At 38.9% G+C, this 18,270-nt stretch overlaps 3 protein-coding genes across 6 annotated transcripts; all 3 read left to right on the plus strand.

The window, feature by feature from the left end:
• The first annotated feature begins 866 nt into the window (after window positions 1-866).
• LOC114738054 (transcription factor MYB12) lies at window positions 867-3,581 on the plus strand. The gene is made up of 3 exons (XM_028926064.1): window positions 867-1,082; window positions 1,221-1,350; window positions 2,323-3,581. The coding sequence occupies exons 1-3, from the start codon at window positions 950-952 to the stop codon at window positions 3,251-3,253; spliced, it is 1,194 nt and encodes a 397-aa protein (XP_028781897.1). The 5' UTR covers window positions 867-949; the 3' UTR covers window positions 3,254-3,581.
• A 2,159-nt stretch (window positions 3,582-5,740) lies between these two features.
• Window positions 5,741-9,475, plus strand: LOC114738095 (probable protein disulfide-isomerase A6). Of its 2 annotated transcripts, none has more exons than XR_003739487.1 (11): window positions 5,741-6,001; window positions 6,140-6,227; window positions 6,853-6,950; window positions 7,087-7,142; window positions 7,427-7,544; window positions 7,670-7,697; window positions 7,805-7,896; window positions 8,029-8,185; window positions 8,259-8,373; window positions 8,481-8,580; window positions 9,110-9,475. XR_003739487.1 is itself a non-coding variant. In XM_028926116.1 (11 exons), exons 1-11 carry the CDS (start codon window positions 5,844-5,846, stop codon window positions 9,173-9,175), a joined length of 1,086 nt encoding a protein of 361 aa, XP_028781949.1. In that variant the 5' UTR covers window positions 5,741-5,843; the 3' UTR covers window positions 9,176-9,475. The 2 variants fall into 2 exon arrangements, 1 of the variants encoding a protein (XP_028781949.1); XM_028926116.1 differs by having other exon boundaries at window positions 8,249-8,373.
• Window positions 9,476-12,007: 2,532 nt separating this feature from the next.
• Window positions 12,008-18,220, plus strand: LOC114738093 (CTP synthase). 3 transcript variants are annotated; one of them, XM_028926113.1, is made up of 22 exons: window positions 12,008-12,302; window positions 12,775-12,854; window positions 12,954-13,040; window positions 13,132-13,182; window positions 13,278-13,395; window positions 13,487-13,543; window positions 13,678-13,742; window positions 13,834-13,917; window positions 14,409-14,459; window positions 14,595-14,657; window positions 14,763-14,809; window positions 15,071-15,140; window positions 15,233-15,295; window positions 15,774-15,863; window positions 15,958-15,996; window positions 16,300-16,449; window positions 16,531-16,608; window positions 16,722-16,807; window positions 17,007-17,055; window positions 17,127-17,207; window positions 17,492-17,585; window positions 17,728-18,220. In XM_028926113.1, the coding sequence occupies exons 1-22, from the start codon at window positions 12,185-12,187 to the stop codon at window positions 17,745-17,747; spliced, it is 1,641 nt and encodes a 546-aa protein (XP_028781946.1). In that variant the 5' UTR covers window positions 12,008-12,184; the 3' UTR covers window positions 17,748-18,220. The 3 variants fall into 3 exon arrangements, with proteins under 3 accessions (XP_028781946.1, XP_028781945.1, XP_028781944.1); XM_028926111.1 differs by having other exon boundaries at window positions 12,011-12,302; window positions 17,742-18,220; XM_028926112.1 differs by lacking the exon at window positions 15,958-15,996 and having other exon boundaries at window positions 12,009-12,302; window positions 17,742-18,220.
• Window positions 18,221-18,270: the final 50 nt, after the last annotated feature.

Genomic DNA, 18,270 nt, shown 5'->3' on the forward strand with positions numbered 1-18,270 from the left:
GTTTAGTTAATATACTTTTAATTCAACTTGACTATTAATAATACACTGGGCTTCCAAATTTTGTGAGAATGAACACGAAACTCTTTTTTAAAAAAAAAAAAAAAACAGTTGATGTTGTTTTGTAATTTTAAGATGACAACGAAGCATGAAGAAACTTTTATTTTCAAAAGCAACATTTAAAGTTAGGTGAAAATTTTAAAACTTGAACGGAACTTAAGTATTGGACTATTGGTTACTAGAAAGTTATTCTGACAGCATCCCTTGGTTATAACGCGTGGCGGGATGGACCCAGATCCCTGCAAACTAAAGGTCGTGTAAGGTCTGTAATGTCACAACTGTGAAACTGCACTTAATTTCGACTAACCATCAGGGAGCACAGGGGACTATAAAGAGGCAGGGGTGATGAGAATCAGATATATAGAGCCATCTTCAAATACACACGCAATATATATAATACGTGAAAGGAAACCAAATTAGTGACGAGACAAACTTGTATGTATACGAAGGAAGCCTTAAATATTGATGGATATGCTGGTTTAATTTATATTTATAAGCAATGAATTTGATTGGAGGGCCGGGGAGCAAATATTTGGTAATTAAAATGAACAAACGCAGGAATTGAAGTGGGATGTAAAGGGAAGGAGAGGGGGGGAGGGATGAACGTGGGAGATGGGAGCCCCGCAAAGAGGCATCGACGGTGGATTAGCCACGAGGGTATTAGAGACACGGCTAACGTGGCACAATGTGGCACCACATGCACACGCACCCCCACTCCTATTCCCTACGAGCCCCCTCCCATTTATAAGCTCTATAAATTAAATGCCGTCATGGCACTCGGAGCCAGCTGGGACACAGCGCGAGGGAGACAGAGAGAGAGAGACCTTTCTCCTAATGCAAGCAGCATCATACATGTTTGGCTCTCTGTAGGTGGGTGGCCTCTCGCTCAGACATGGGAAGAGCACCCTGCTGCGAGAAGGTGGGGTTGAAGAAGGGCAGATGGAGTGCTCAGGAGGATGAAATCTTGACCAAGTACATTCAGGCCAATGGCGAAGGCTCCTGGAGGGCTCTGCCCAAGAATGCCGGTTCCTCCATTATCACTCTTTTTTCTATATATTGATCATTCTTCTTCGTCTCCCTCCTGTTTCCCTCTCGTGACTTTTAATTTATGCTGTGTTTTGTATATTTATGTGTATTAATTATTTTCTTCCTTTCCTTCACAGGGCTGCTGAGGTGCGGCAAGAGTTGCAGGTTAAGATGGATCAACTACTTGAGATCTGACCTTAAGAGGGGCAACATTTCTGCTCAGGAGGAAGACCTTATTATCAAACTCCATTCTTCTTTGGGCAACAGGTTCACACATATTACACTACTCCTATATATATGCATGCCATAACGCTTATATATATATATATATATATATATTAATATTACGGAACAGCTCGGCTTAACGACACACCAGTATCTTCATAATTTATTTCATAGTTATTAGTAACGCCGTTATTTAAGGGAATCAATAAATCAGCACGAAGGAGTTTCGTTTTTAATATTATCCAGTTTTATGCAAAAGGACTTTACGATAACAAAACAGCTCAGCTACTATAATACTTATAGTAATTAAATGTATGCATAGCTGTTCTCGAATCTGCATTTATTTATTTTTTTAAACGTATAACTTGGTACTCTTGTCCAGATTTCACAGTAATGAGGTTTCATTTCCTTCGAAAATATTACAGAATAATACTTTTGAAAACAGAAATTAAGAAGTGAGAAACGGTAACGATTAGTAGCATAAAAGAATGAATTAAAAATGCATCAATAATGATCAACACTTTTTTTTTGTAAAAAAAAACAAAAAAGCTCTTTTAAGGTGTGATGACTTTTTGTTGTCAATTAATTGTGTGAACAGTGTAATGACTTTTTGTTGTCAATTAAAATCTGAGTCACAAAATAATCCTAAACCATAGATTTGTTGAGGAGATGAAATGTGGAAAAGCTCAACACGAAGAGCCCAGGGCGTATGTAACAAAGAACTCGGGTCGTGCGTGTAACCGAATGAGAAGAAGGAAGAAAATTGGCGCTTGCAGAGTTCTTCGATCCTGAACTGTGTGAAAGATTTAAACAAATTGTGTAGAAAAGTTTAGATGACACTACTACATGTGAATATTTGACCTTAACGAACCACGATACATGAATGAATAACTGTGCATTCAAAAGTCAATCCATGAAAAGACTGTGCTGATGGAGAAAATCCACAGAAGAAGCCAGATTCTTGTTGAGCAGGAATATGAACTCAAATATACTTGGAATGCTACTAAATTGCAGGTGGTCCCTCATAGCGAGTCACTTGCCAGGAAGAACAGACAACGAAATTAAAAACTACTGGAATTCTCACTTAAGCAGGAAAATTTACGCCTTCAGGAGGCCGGCTAGTACGGACCAGACCGACCAAGCAGTGACCATGGACACAGCCACAGCCAATAATCCAAGCAATAATGTCACAGCAACCAAGCGCAAGGGTGGCAGAACCAGCCGTTGGGCCATGAAGAAGAACAGAAGCAACACCCGGCAAGAAGCTCCGGAGAAAACGAATCAGAACAGTGTAGCAGCGGTTCCGGAGCCACCCACGCCAGCACTAGAGAACGAAGGCTTGTCCGTTAAAAGCGATGGCATAGACTTTGAGGATTTCATGGTCCTGGAAGGTGACAATACAGAAGACAAAGCAGAGAGATCTTCAGAACAAGAAATGGGGGAGGCAAGTAACAATGGAGAAAGCGGAGATGGTTCGTTGAGGTCAGGTGGAGACACGGAAACAGCGACGACACAAGAGGGTCATCAGCAGCGCATTGATGGTGGTGGGGAGTTATGTCTTGATGACATGGTGGACACTTGGTTGCTGGAAGACGAAGGAGGTGGGGTTTCCGGCTTAACTGAAGAGAGAGAAAGAAATGATGAGGTGTCGTGTTTTGATTCCGAAAAGGCATTACGCGATCAGCAGGAGTGTCCTAATGATAATAATAATACTCTAGACTGGTACTCTCGCTCTCCCATGCCTTCCCTATTTGAATACGATCACTGGGATAATTGGGAGATTAATGTGGACGACCAGTTGATGAATCATAACGAGCCGCAGACATGGGAGGACAAACAAGACCTCTTGTCTTGGCTCTGGGAAGACGATGATTGTCAGATTCCTGAAGAGATCATCACTGATCCTGAGAAACAAAATCCGAAGCCGCCTTTGATTCTTTCTTGACCTTCCTGTGTATTGTATATAGTATCGTGTAAAAAGTAAAAGTCGTGTTCTGGTGGTTTAACGAATGGTGACAACGACCTTTCTTGGGTGTTAATAAAGGTCATTTAATTTGACTTTGATTGGTTTTTAATTAATCATCGTAGAGTACATGTACTTTCCACCTCTGGCGTAGATGAGAAGGTGGTTGTGTGGTGGCGAGTTCCCATCGTGAATAGTACATATAGTGTGGAATTGCTATTTGCTAGTCGGAGTTCCCATCGTTTATGAGGCTCCGTACATGATGAATGCTTAATTAGACTGCCCTACATGCTCTGAACGCGTCCACGAAGATTACCCAGGAAAGCTGCAGAATTAATTATATCCTCTCGAGTTAATACGTGTCTTTTTTTCCTTCTCTACAGTTCGTCCAATCAAAGAAATCAATGCATGCAAATGTGCTTTTCATTGGAGATGTAAAAAGATTATGAACGAAGATATCTAATCGGACGTCGATTCAAATGAGTGTAAATGTTTCAAATTAATATCCAGATTAATTAGTGATTTATTATGACACTGCGAATACGTACACATTGATTCTTTATCTCACTGGAAAATTCCGAATAAACTCAATATATACCACCATGCACATTGGTGGTCTCCTTCGATCGAACGGGCACTAATAATTGATGAAAGATGGAGAAGGAACATTCGGGGGTCGTCACTTCTGATTTCTAACGACGGGAATCCGGACGCCGTAGTAGCGGAAAGCCAAAAAAAAAAAAAAGGTGTTAATGATAACAAGGCAATTACTAATATAAAGGGGCATGCATGTTTAAAAGATTGGTATGATATACGAGTATAGAGCAAGAGGTGAAAGTTGGAAAACTGAAGAAGGGCGGTGGGGGGTCCCGGAATGGGTGAGTAACTGATAGTAGCGAGGCTAATTAAATGGCAGCATTAATGGCGTCGGATTGGCACCCCTCTAGTTGGTGAGGGCGGTGACGTGTGAGGGACAACATTAACCAGACGACAAATCCCAGTAATGAAGCCCAGCCGCAGGGTTGGCTGCAATGCGGTCCTCGTTTTCATTCACTAATTAACTATGGAATTCGCTCTCCAGCCTCCCCCACTCTTCACCTAAAATGGCTGCATGTATCTCATTCGATCACCCTCTCCTCCACTCGGAATATTAATTAATTGAATGCTTGAAAGATTGACCCGACACCCCCAGAACTCACCACCGACAGCATCATTCCAACGATTCATCTCTTACTGAACCAGTCTTTAATAAAAGATGCGTCTCTCCGACATCCACGACAGCGTATTCTAGGTATATTAATTTGCAGCAGGTTTGATTCCTCAGTCCCAAGATTTTATATATATAGATATATCCTGCGTAAGGACCACCGTCTCCATATATACGCCTTCTTGTTTTATATATTTTTAATTTAAATATCGGGGCGTTTTACATATAACTGCATCAAATATATACTAGTTTCCTAATCATAACTTTTTCCCAGACATTTCCAAAAAAGGTTGTTGGCAGAAACTAAAACGCTCGATGTTATATACGCAAGTATCTCACAGCAGTCATGTATTGGGGGGGGGGGGGGAGAGAGAGAGAGAGAGAGATGGTCATATACATTATAATGGGAAGTCCTCTACTGCTCAAATGGTGCTCAGAGTGATAAAACGAGAATTGAAAAGATATTTTTAATTACAAGAGTATTTCTGCGAAATCCATTATTTAGTGGTAGCGAAATCCATTATTTATTACAAGGAAAATGAAACCGTATCAATCCCTTAATCATTCTCATGAACTAGTAGTAGTATATATAGAGTACTAAAATAAGGATTTTGAAACGTATAAAATGAATCCCGTGGAGGTATTAAATGATTGGTGCCAATTTTTTCTTTTCGAGGGGTGGGGCTGGGGGCGGGACGGAGAGAAATGTAGTAAATGGGTACAGAAACAATGCAGCCAGGACCTCAACTTTGAGGAGCTTTGCTGGGCTTGTCATGGACTTACTTATTATGCAGCGAATATTCGGGCCTGAAAGCTAAGTAACTTTATTTCCACGTTCGTGTTTTGCTCAGTGTTGACTTGTTCTAAGTCCTTGACAGCGAACTATATCTGCTGCCGAGCGCCGAATTCGTAACTCTTATCACCGCAACCTCCTCCTCCCAATGTTGTCCCCTTTTTTTTTTTGGCCCTTTTTCCAACCCGAATGTTGTCAAATACGTACTGTGCATTGTGGTTCTGCCACGTACGTGTCTCAAGGCATCAGATTCGGATCCATATAACCCTATCCACGCGGAGAAGAAATCTCTATCGGGCATGATACGTACATGAAAGGTTGAAATATAACAGCAGCTGATCTTAGTCATAGGGGGGCCGTCACTGATGTTCAGATCGGACGCGCATGCACCTCATAACTCCATCGGGGCATTACTTTCCCAAGTCCGGTGCATGGAACGGAACGGAATGCAAGTCCATCAATACACAAATATATACACACCCCCACATATAAAGCTGCTTTGTTCCCCATAACATAATTAATAATCCAAATCCCAACAAAATTTCCTCTGCCATCGACGGGAACCGCAAGATATGGGCAAGTATGATCAGATCTGGGTTGTGGCATTGGGATCGTTCGCTTTTCTTGTTCTGTCTTCCTTAGCCCACGACGTCGTTATGTTGACCCAAGAAACTTTCGAACAGGAAGTCGGCCGCCGCAGAGGAGCTCTTGTTGAGTTCTATACTCCCTGGTACACGACATTTTCCGTTCTTGCATTCTTTAGGTTTATTTGTTCAAGTATGTCACAACACGAGTCCGATCAGTTGTTATTCAGCCAAGGAAGCCGTACGCATGCTCATACCTTCTTTCCATTATTTTTGGGTGACAGGTGTGGCCTCTGTAAAAAGTTTGCACCGGAGTATGAAAAGCTAGGTACCAGCTTCAAGAAAGCCAAATCTGTTGTTTTGGTTGGAAAGGTAAGCTTCCTAGGGTTGTTCCCCCTCCATACCTTCTGGAACATGCCTTGCCCTTTTTCATCTGTTCGTGATTGTTGGCATATTTTAGTTGAAATCTTCGACAAAATAAACATGTCATCGTAAAATAGATTGTCTTCAGCAAAAACTGAGCACACCCTCAGAAGGAATTATATTCTTATAAAATACTCCCTCTGATCTTATTTATAAGTTTCAAATTTGAAAATGAGTGTGGTCTATTTATAAAACTTTAATTTTGGATTTGTCTTAATATTTAATGTATTTTTTTAAATGTTAGTCTTTAATTATTTCTTTGTTATCATATTTTCTTACACATTCTCTTTTATTTTTTTTCTCATGACATAAAAATAAAAGTATATTTCTAACCTATTTATTATTTTCAGCTAATTTTAATTAATTATTTATTATTCGTGAATTAGTTATTTTAATAATCAGCAGCATATGGCAATTATGTGGCTTCATGAGGGATACATAACCACCAAAGAATTGTTACCACTTCTATGTTTTTCCTGTTCTCTTTTCTTGACCTTTTTTTCCTTTTGATCGAGGATCCTTGATAAGGTCACTCTTTTGCAATGTTTTCTTGGGATGTTTTAATCTGCCGCAGGTGGACTGTGATCAACACAAGAGTTTGTGCAAAAAATATGATGTTTCTAAGTACCCAACAATTCAGTGGTTTCCCAAAGGATCTCTGGAACCAAAAAGGTGAGCAAGAAGTTCAGCCAGTCGAAGGATAATTTGCTTAACTTTTATATTTGGTTGCCTAGTTTCTTAATCATTTTGCTTTTCATTTTTCCTCTTGCTTTATCGCTTCGTGACCAATATCGGAATAATCCTTAAGGTATAAAGGGCAAAGGACTGCAGAATCTCTAGCTGAGTTTGTGAACACAGAGGAAGGTACTGGCACTGCCTGACTCTATTGAAGCCACGTGCCTTGATGTCAAGTTATCTGAAATTTTTGTAATTTCCAAGGACATATAGTATTTAGACTGAAGCATATTTATAAACGAGCTAACTCGCACCAGCAATCTTTTAATTTGAAGTGTGACAGTGACACTTTCCAGCCACATAAGTAGATTCCCTGTATCTGAACATTGAACTGCACATTTTTTGCTCTCAGTTATCATTTTGCCTGGGGATTGGAGTAGAGATACCTGACCAGAGAGCATTGGTAATAACAGGAACCAAGGTGAAGATTACTATAGCTCCATCCAAGGTGGTGGTACTTACTCCCAACAATTTTGATGAGGTCGTCTTGGATGAGACAAAAGACGTCTTGGTTGAGTTTTATGCACCGTGGTACTCAACAAGTTTTTAATTCAGAGTTTTTGGTCGCTCCAAAATTTCAAGAGACTAAGTTTACGTTTTGTTTTCATATTCCATCAACTAGCATATCAGCTTACAAGTTTTTGTGATTTTTCCAGGTGCAGACATTGCAGAGAACTTGCCCCGGTAAGCAAACATCTGCGCTAGTCTTTATAATTTTCATCAACTGTAGGCGGCCTTCAGCATCTGTAGAATTAGTAAACGTGAAAGTTTGATTCTTCTCTTCACTTCAGGCTTATGAGAAGGTTGCTGCAGCATTTAAAATGGAGGAAGAGGTGGTGATTGCAAACCTGGATGCTGACAAATATAAGGATCTTGCGGCGAAGTAAGATGAAATATATAGCTCATCCACATTGTACTATAGCTAGGGAATAGTTGAGTGTATGTTCAGAGGTCATGGCAAATCCAAAGGATGCTAGCGTGTTTCAGAGAATAATTATATAATATAATAATGCAGGAATGATGTAAAAGCATTTCCTACGTTGAAGTTCTTTCCAAAGAGCAAGAAAGCCGGCGAGGTGTATGGGGGAGGAAGAGACTTGAACGACATCGTCGCTTTCCTCAATGACAAATGCGGCACAAGTAGAGACCGAGAAGGACGGCTTACTTCAAAGGTCAGTGGTTCTGACCGATTCATTCAAAAACCAAAGCTGTTGCAATTAATAATTGGCTTATAGGCTGGTATAGTTGAAAGCTTGGACGCCTTGGTAAAGGAGTTCGCAGCTGCTAAGCATGAAGAGAAGAAGGCCGTGTTTGCCCGAATAGAAGAGCAAGTAGAGAAGCTTAACGGGTCTGCTTTAAGGTTGTATGTGATTTCTATGTATACATAATAACATCGACACTTTTGCGTTTCGCTCGAAGTGAGATACATGCATGGAAATTCAAGTTTTGTAATTTTGAACATACTAGGTACGGGAAGATTTACTTGAAAGCCGCCAGGAATTGCATGGAGAAAGATTCTGATTATGCCAAGAATGAAATCCAGCGCCTGCAGCGCATGCTTGACAAGGTAATACTCCTCTGACCCTTAATATAAGATTTAATTGTTGAATTAATTTTGGTCCTAAATATAAGACTCATTTTTTATATTTATCACTTTTCTCTAAATTACCCCTATGGATACTCCCTCAACCATAATCAAATAGAAGGAAAAGAAGGGGTATTAAGAAAAATGATTATGGTATTTTAGGAAAAACGTGTCACATTTCGTATAATTAACTAACTTACCTAACTTCTTTAATCTAATCAAATTAATTAAATGGGTCTTATATTAAGGACCGGAGGAGTAATATTCTTGGCTCTTGATCTTATCACTAAATATATCCATCTGGTAACACTGTATGTTGTTCTCTGTAAAACATGAGCAACAAGCATTGATGAAAATAGTTTTTAAAAAGGGAAGGTCAGGTGAGTGATAGTTTGGGAGGATAAATGGGAAGAAGTTCTAGTTAGGGGAAAGTCTTTTTCATTGAGTGAAAGAAAAGACGTAAAGGCAGACATATTTGATTATTAATGTTGAGGTGGGTTGACTCATGCAGCGGGTGAACCCAGCGAAGGCAGACGAATTTGCTCTGAAGAAAAACATACTGTCGACATTCGCGTGACAGAAGAGTGGCATGCATCAACCGACCGAATTTATTAATGTTTTGGAAGATTTCCGGGTGACGAACGAACACATTCTCATGTCAGCATGTCGCTTTATAACTCCCTTTAATAATGATGACACAGACCAAACTGTGCAAGGTATAACATAAAGCTTTCATCTGCGCATGTTATAACTTGAAACATGAGATAAATAGAAATTTTATCTTGATTTATGTAAAAGGTACTTATAATTATAATTCCAAATGAGCTATATAAGAGCGGCCATCAACGACGCGCTAATATTCCAGCCCTTATGATTTTCCCGGTGTGCAAATTAATCGGCGCAACAGTTAGTTCTGTGAAGACATGATTTAAATTTTGGGAGACAATCCAAAGTTCCCTTATCCTTATGCTAGTGGGCACTGGGCAGGTCGCTTTCTTTAATTTGACGTCATAATTTATAATTACACCCTGCCTGTCTATCTGCAGTGCCTGACTTTTACATGCAACTTGCTAAATAGCCATCTGGCCCGCCATGTTATAACCAAGTAATACGAAACTTTTACTTTTTAAAAAAATTATTAAAAAAAGAAGAAGAAGAAGAAGAATGGAGTCTTCAAAACAGGACCGGCTTGAAGGGCGCTGAATCTCTGGGCTCTGTGTGTGATAAATGTTTTTTTGGGAAGAGGACATCACAGTCCGGCAGCGAATATCAATGAATGCAGAGGCACAGCTTGGCTGCGTTTCCCAGCTGGAGCGCTCTCAAATTTCTCGTTTTCTGCATTTTTGTCTCCCTTGTTAAGTTACACCAGGATTCGGGGTTGGTCAGATAATTACTTTTAATTATAAGTTCCTCTTTGTTTCTAGTAGACAAACAAAGAAACAGAGGTAGTATCGAAAAACCTAAAAAAGTGGATTTAGATTTGTTTATATATGCGGAGTTTGTGTGCTGCCGCTGCACCCGTTGTTGCTTTATTTCTACAGAACCGCGGCAAGTGGCACCACAATAACATAATTACATATCATCAATTAGCATAACTCAGAAAGACTAATTTTTATTGAATCGGAAGAAACTTTTCCCGACAAATACGCTTTTCCAACGTCGCAAATTGATGCTTTATATGCTTACGTTCTCTCGCAAATTGATAGGTGTCGTTTTCAATCGTGCAGCCGTGTCGTGTTTATTATAAAACATGAACGAGCACAAACATGACACGACACCCATGGGCACCGGGGTTTATCGACCGTTTGCCGCCCATACTCAGTAAACATCAAGTACGCGAATCAACGCGTCATTGGAAGCTAAAATAAGTGAATACTCCTCCGGTCCTTATTATAAGACCCAATTTGACTTTTTATTTGGTCCTAATTATAAGACCCAATCCATTTTGTCTCTTATATTTATGCATTTTTTTTCACGATAATCCTTCTAATAATGATAGTTTTAGCCAATATACTTAATTAGCAAGGATATTTTAGGAATGACAACACTTATTTATTATAAATAACCAACTTAACTTACTTCCTTAATCTCCTCAAATAAGTCAATTGGGTCTTATAATTAGGACCGGAGGAGTACTACTGTGTGATTTGATTATTGACTTAACTTTCATTTTCTCTAATTCTGTCCTTCATGCTGTAATTTGTTCAAAGCATATCATACTGGTGGAAAATATGTCTCCTGCCTCCAGGAATTATTAAAAAAGACAAAAATACTCCAGGAATAGCCCGCAGAATGACTTTTGCACTCCCGTTGACAAAATTGTTCTTTTAGATTTAAAAAAAAAACAAATTATGAGCCCATGTTTGCCAGGACTAAGAGTTTAAAATAAAAGAAAATTATAATAAGGTCCCATACAAAAAAAAAATTACAAAATAAATTCTAGAGGTTGTTATTTTCTATTATAGAATTTGTTGTTACAAGCTGCTCAGATTGTTATTAGACTTTTTAGTAGTTATTTCTCTTATATGGGACTTGATTGTAATTCTCCCTTAAAATAAGCGAATAGTATTCACATTGCGGTTTTTTAAATAAAATTTGCTTTATATGTTCTTTCTTTTTTTATTTTGTTTATTTTTTGGGATATAGATGCTTCCTATTTTCTAGGGAGGGGAATAGTAACAATGGGGCGACGAATGGTCTGTAATGATGATTCCGACCCAATATCGATATAAAGGAAACAATGGAATACCTTACTCCTCCAATAAGCAAAAAGCCACAAAGTAGAGGGGATCTTACGGTGCAAAGGAATATAATTTGTCTATTTATCTGGGAAAAAAGCATGGAAGAAAAAGTACAGCGAATCGCTCTTAAGAGGCCGAAAAGGTGTTTTTAGGAGTTTATGCTGCGGATTCATCTTACGGTCCTGATTAATAAATTTATGATGGCAAAACCTGTCATATCAGGTAAACTTTTCGCACCCCTGCTAAAAACTGGTTGGTCTTCTTATTTCAATCATGTACCTGTACCCTTAACTAAAAATATAATTAAATTTAGTTAAATGCGATAGAGAATAAGTAAGCCTAACATTTTTTACCCCATTTAATAGTATTTGATGTCATTAATTTTACGTTCAAGCATTATCAAACTATGAAGGCTCTCTGGTCAAAAAAAAAAAAATCAAACTATGAAGGCTCAAAATGGGATCATCAGCGTGCAGCACGGACCAAAGGCTCAAGTTGACATGTCGCGCTATGATTCGGCGGAAAGAGGAGCGAAATGGACAGTTGTAAGCAGGAAGCCACCAAAAAAGACGGTCTAAATTCTCAAAACGTAGGTGAAGGCAGGATTTGGGAAGACCATTTTTTAATTAGGTTTTTTCTTTTTAGGTTTTATTTTTAATTTTAATTGGATTAGATTAGAAAGGGACCTCCGACTTCGGCTTCAGCTTCAGCAACCCGGCCGGGGGAGTGTTGCTGACTTTTCTGCTTTCCCGTTATCAACTTCCACCTTCCCGCTCTGATATAAACACAAGCATTTTGGTCTCAATTCTGTACAGCAACGTATACAACACACTGCACCTCTGATAATGAAGTACGTGTTGATCACCGGTGGAGTTGTGAGTGGCCTGGGCAAGGGCGTGACGGCGAGCAGCATAGGGGTCGTGCTCAAGGCCTGTGGTCTTCGCGTCACTTCCATCAAAATTGGTTCTTTGCCTCCTTCTCCTTCTCATTATTTATTGTTCTGTCATTTCTTGCAATACAGTTCTTTCGTTTTGAATATTGCCTTCTTTGGTATTTTGATTAGTTTGAATCCCTTCTTCCTCCTCCTCCTCCTCCTCTTCCTTTTTTAGCGTGACTGAACGTTAGTGTTTTTATAACCTGTGGTCAATATGATTTTCTGGGGTGTCTCTTTTCTTGAATAATCTTGGTCTCCTACTCCTACCTTCCTGTAATGTGCGAGTGCTTATTGAGGACGTTCTGTATGTAGTTTATGCTTCAGGGTACTTAAACTTTTATTCGATTGGTTTCCTGTCAAGGCCGTTCCGTATGTACTGTTTGCTTATGTCTGCTCTTCTTTCTAAAATTCCCATTATTTGATTGTTTCCCCATAGGGATATATGAGCAAATCAAATAATTTGCAACTTCTTCATGCATCTGTTCTCTGTACTATTTGCAGATCCATACCTGAACATAGATGCCGGTACCATGTCTCCTTTTGAGCATGGGGAAGTTTTTGTTCTTGACGATGGTGGAGAGGTTTCCTTCCTTCCACAATACATCTTTTCGTGCCTGAATGTACTAAGGTGATATAATATCGACTAATTTTTTTTTTACCTTTGTTGCTTGGCTTCGAAGGTTGATCTGGATTTGGGAAATTATGAGCGCTTCCTAGATGTCACACTTACAAAGAATAACAATATCACCACTGGAAAAATATACCAGGTGCTTTTATATCTTCCATGAATGAGTACTGGACTGTAAAATGAAATTAATCCATGCTTTCATAAAACCATCATCTGTGCTTTCTGCTCAGTCTGTTCTCGAGAAGGAACGCAGGGGTGATTACCTCGGAAAAACTGTTCAGGTGATACACATTTTATAATTCTATTTTGTGTTGCTTACATTCTCTTATTGTATGGATGAGGTGTAAATTTCAAAGTTTTGGGGATGTTGATACAGGTAGTACCACACATCACAGATGCCATAAAAGATTGGATTGAGTCAGTTGCTGTGATTCCCGTGGATGGGAAGGAGGGGCCAGCAGATGTTTGTGTGATTGAGCTTGGAGGCACTGTGGGTAAGATTTTTGTAGAGTAGAGATGCTTCTTTTTCATCCATGTTGTCCAGGTCAATTCATCACGTGGGAGTATATATTTTTGTTTTTACAGGTGACATTGAATCTATGCCGTTTATTGAGGCTTTGCGGCAATTGTCCTTTTCTGTTGGTAAGTTCATTGTATAAGTTGCTTGTAAATTAGCGTCACTTGTGCAGCAACTTACTTTACTCGCGCTACTTTGAGCCCTGGATTTATTTGTCAAAACTAAGTATAACTATGGATTCGTTGGTTACTGTACGCAGGGTCTGACAACTTCTGTCTCATCCATGTTAGCCTAATACCAGTGCTGGGTGTTGTGGGAGAACAAGTAACATTTAATTGCCTGTGCTTTATAGTTGCCCACTATTAGTATTAATTACTTATTTTTCTCTTTTTGGCTCCTACATTTTTGGTTCTAGAAAACAAAACCTACGCAACACAGTGTCAGGGAACTGAGAGCATTGGGTTTGACTCCTCACCTTTTAGCTTGTCGATCTGCTGAGGTTTGTTACCACGCCAATTATTACCTAAATGAGCTTAAATGACATTTCTCTGGGAAACATAGGGTAACACTTCTGTTCCCTTCATGCGGTTTAAACATAGACAAGCTGTAAAGGTGTTTATTATTTGGGCCTTCTAGATAGCTTTAGTTTATATTTAGTTGATGAAAACTATAACTTTCATTTCAGATGTAGATTTTAAACATTTAATGCTTCTGTTTTATTTGTCCATTGACCGTTTTACTTGCTCTTCAAAATTGGTGCATGTACATAGTTTAGAAAAGGATTAGATGACGGCTCGATCTTGTTTGTTCAAAATTCTTATTGCCTCATCAGTTCTTTCATTAGACTGCAGTGATATATTTTATTTCCGTATGCTTATTTTTGTTGTCAGAAGAACTGGTGTGGAGTCTTTTGTGCTTTTGAACTGCATTGTTCAGTTTGTCAATTATCTCTCTGTAGTAAGTAAAATATTTTGATATTGAATGTGGCAGCCTCTTTTGGATAATACGAAGGACAAACTCTCACGGTTTTGCCATGTTCCAGTAAGTTGTTGGTGAATTTAGCTCGGTGCTTGGTGTTGGCCATTTGCCAAGCAGGGTTCATTTTCTTAGTTATTGATCTTATCCTGGCCTTAAAAGAAGGTTACTGATCTTAGAGTTTTTGTGTGTTCTCCACAGATTGAGAATATTCTAAATATTCATGATGTCCCAAACATTTGGCACATTCCTCTCTTACTTAGGGTGGGCTGTCTATGATTTTTTTTTTTTCTTTGGCTATACTGACTCTTGGCTGGATTATGTATATACTGTCTTATTATCTACTTTATGATTGGCTGATACTTTCAGAACCAAAATGCGCACCATTCAATTCTGAAGCAGCTTGACCTACTCAGGTGAGTCTTCCATTGCCCTTTATGTCTGTTGCCGTTAAAGCCAAAGCAATATATCCTAGTCTGATTTTTCGTCAATTAACCAGGGTCAGATGAGATATATACATCATTGTGATTATAGTTGATGACACTATGGCATCTCATGCAAGATTTGTTCTTAATCACTTCATTGACACTACACAAAGCTAAGGTTTTCATTTTCTTTGGGATATCAATTTGATGACAGACAGTGCTTATTTATTTCATTCTAATGTTTTGTTTCAGCATTGCTATGCCTCCTGACTTGAGGAGTTGGACGAAGATGGCTGAGACTTATGATAATCTTACTGATTCTGTTAGTGCCATGATGATGAGTTTGCAATGCTCTTTTTGAATGTATTTTATATCATATTGTGCATAAGAATAAGAGCATTATGACATTTACAGGTGAGAATTGCGATGGTGGGGAAATACGTTGGCCTAACAGATTCATATTTATCTGTTATAAAGGTGTGTTGTAGCTTTTATTTATTTATTTATTTTTTTTAAGATGAGCAAGAAAATGTAAATAATTCGAGGTTTGGATTTTAGCTTGTTTATTTAGCTGCCAAACTAATTTAAATAGAATAACTTATGGACTGCTTGATGGTGCGATTATAGTATTCAAGGATCTACTTATTATATATATACTTTTAATTTTAATTCTGATTCTTCCCATGAAGGGATGTACAGTTGATGTCATCTCTTCCTGACCATATTAATTAAATTATTGTTTCCTATAGGAGTATAAAAGCTTTCTTTAATATCCTCTAAACTTTAGACAGTGTTGGCTAATCTTCTTGGATTTGGGCATGGTGATTTTGGGGGAAATGAGTTTTCACTTTTGCCATCCACATGCTATGATTCATAGAATGGACTATCAAGTTTCTTGTTCTCTTGTGTAATTGCAGTGTGTAAATAGTCTTTGTTATGCCTGACCTGCTTACAGGCTCTTCTGCATGCTTGCATTGCGTGCTCATTGAGGCCATCAATTGATTGGATTGCAGCATCTGACCTTGAAGATGATAGTGCAGAATCGGTAATGATTTCTTTCAAATGGAATCTGGAAATATTTTGTTAACCGTCACTCTGCATGTAGCCAGCTTTATTTACTTTTGATTTCACTGGTTTAGACACCAGAAGCTTATGCTGCTGCATGGGAGACTCTGAGGGTAAGCTTTACTTTCATATATTATTTCCCCTCTCTGCCTCCCTTTCTCTTCCTGCAATGACGTTTATATGCTTCGTTTTGATACTATTTTCTGAGGTGTTACTTGATTCCTGGTAAATGTTAAGACTGGCAAATGCTAAGGCGTAAGGGTCTTTATTTTGTTTGAACTTCTATTTTGGTGTGAGTTTTTGACTTTGTTAGACCGGTTGGGCTGCCTTTGAAATTGAGTTTAAAAGAATTAGGGAAGAGGTATATGATATCTGAGTCTCAAGTCACAGCTGTTCTTGGAAATTGATACTTGCAGAGGGCAGCTTGTGTCTTGGTTCCTGGTGGATTTGGAGATCGTGGTGTGAGGGGTATGATGCTAGCTGCCAAATATGCCAGAGAGAACAATGTTCCATATTTGGGAATTTGCTTGGGAATGCAGATTGCTGTGATTGAGTTTGCAAGATCGGTGAGTGATATTTTTGTATATGCTGTGTTTGGTTCTGTTCTACCATATGTTTTCATATTGTAATTTAACGGTGGTTCTTAGGTGTTGGGTTGGGAAAGGGCTAACAGTGTAGAGTTTGATGCCCAAACGCCAAATCCTGTTGTGATTTTCATGCCTGAGGTACACATTGGTTCACCCTTTTCTCGCTTCTGCCATTTTCAAAAATATTCCTAGTTACTACTCACTAGCATAGTTAGTCAATGGATGTCATCATATTACATGTTCGCATGCAGGGTTCACGAACACACATGGGAAGCACCATGAGGCTAGGATCTCGTAAAACACTATTTCAGACACCTGATTGTATTACTTCCAAGCTGTATGTTGTGCTTTCCATCACTCTCTGCTGTTTTAACCATAAATTTAGCCCATTTCATGGATTAAAGAAAGGGCATAAAACATACTTCTAAGCTGAATTTGCTAAAGTATATGCGTCTTTTTTTACCCATATTGTGAGAGTAAAATGTTTTCAGCACCCTTTTCTAGGCTTGCTAACATTATGTGTTCCTAAACATCAGGTACCACACCTCACAGCATGTGGATGAGCGGCATCGGCATAGATATGAGGTTGGCTTTTATTGTCAAAGTGTATGACGTGTGTGGCTTGTGAATATTAATTCAGCGATGTCATAATGCAGGTAAATCCAGATGTTATTGGAACACTAGAAGAAGCTGGGCTAACATTTGTTGGAAGGGATGAAAGTGGAAAGCGAATGGAGGTAAGTTTTATAATTGGATGTTGTTTTGGATGAGAAGCGATGGTAATTAATTATATTGCGTTTGTTATCCCCGCTTGTCTTCCTATAATTGTTTTGTTCCATGGAATTGGTGTGTGTGTTTGGGGGGCCAACATTTCCCAACATGAAATGCAGTACTATAGCAGGCCAGCGATTTATATGAAAAGGCAGTTCCCCGAGGCACACACTCCTCTAACTGAACGAGTGTTCTGCAGTCCTGGATTTTTGTGATATGAAATGATGGTGGAATCCTTTCTTTTGAGCAGATCCTAGAGCTTCCAAGTCATCCATTCTATGTAGGCGTGCAATTTCATCCTGAATTTAAATCACGGCCTGCTAAACCCTCTGCTTTATTTCTAGGTACTTGTTGGTCATTAATCTTTAGAGCAACTGATTCTTGTGCATCCTGTGAGTTAATAATTGCTAACCTGAAGTAATAAACTCAAACAGTTGTCATGTGAAAACCAACTGATTATTTCATTATGGCCAATTCTTAATCTAGTGTTGTACCTGCAGGTCTGATTTTGGCGGCAACAGGGAAGTTGGAAGCCCACATCAGTGGCTATGAAAATGGAAGTTAACGCACAATCTTCTGCTATTTTGACAATGCCCTAGTTTTGTTAGGATATTATGTATTTTTTGGAAAAAAGAGAAGAAAAAGAAAAAGAAAACCCGGAATGAAGGGAATCCCCGCAGTCGAGCATATGTGCGGCTGCTCCACATTCGTTTTGGCTGGTTTCAAAGGCGTGTCCATGGTAATGTTATTTGGACGTCTCTTTTACTTTCAGAGCTACGGTTCAATATTCTAATCATTAGACTGCCTTTAGGATCTTTTGATTCTGATGTAACGCAAAACAGAGCTCTGGTATTGGTTGCTGGACTCCCAGGATGTTCATTATAGGTTCAAAGTTTACCTCAAAATCCTCCCTTGTTCTATATGTACGATTTACTCCCTGTTCATTTCATGTGCCAGATTATCTGATCTGCTGTCCTTATTTGCTGCATTCTTGGTATGTCTGCACGCGGACGCAATTTTTAAAATATT

Source organism: Neltuma alba, unplaced genomic scaffold (assembly GCF_004799145.2).
Source record: "Neltuma alba isolate B1F8T4 unplaced genomic scaffold, ASM479914v2 tig00013522_pilon, whole genome shotgun sequence".
Classification (NCBI taxonomy): Eukaryota; Viridiplantae; Streptophyta; class Magnoliopsida; order Fabales; family Fabaceae; genus Neltuma; species Neltuma alba.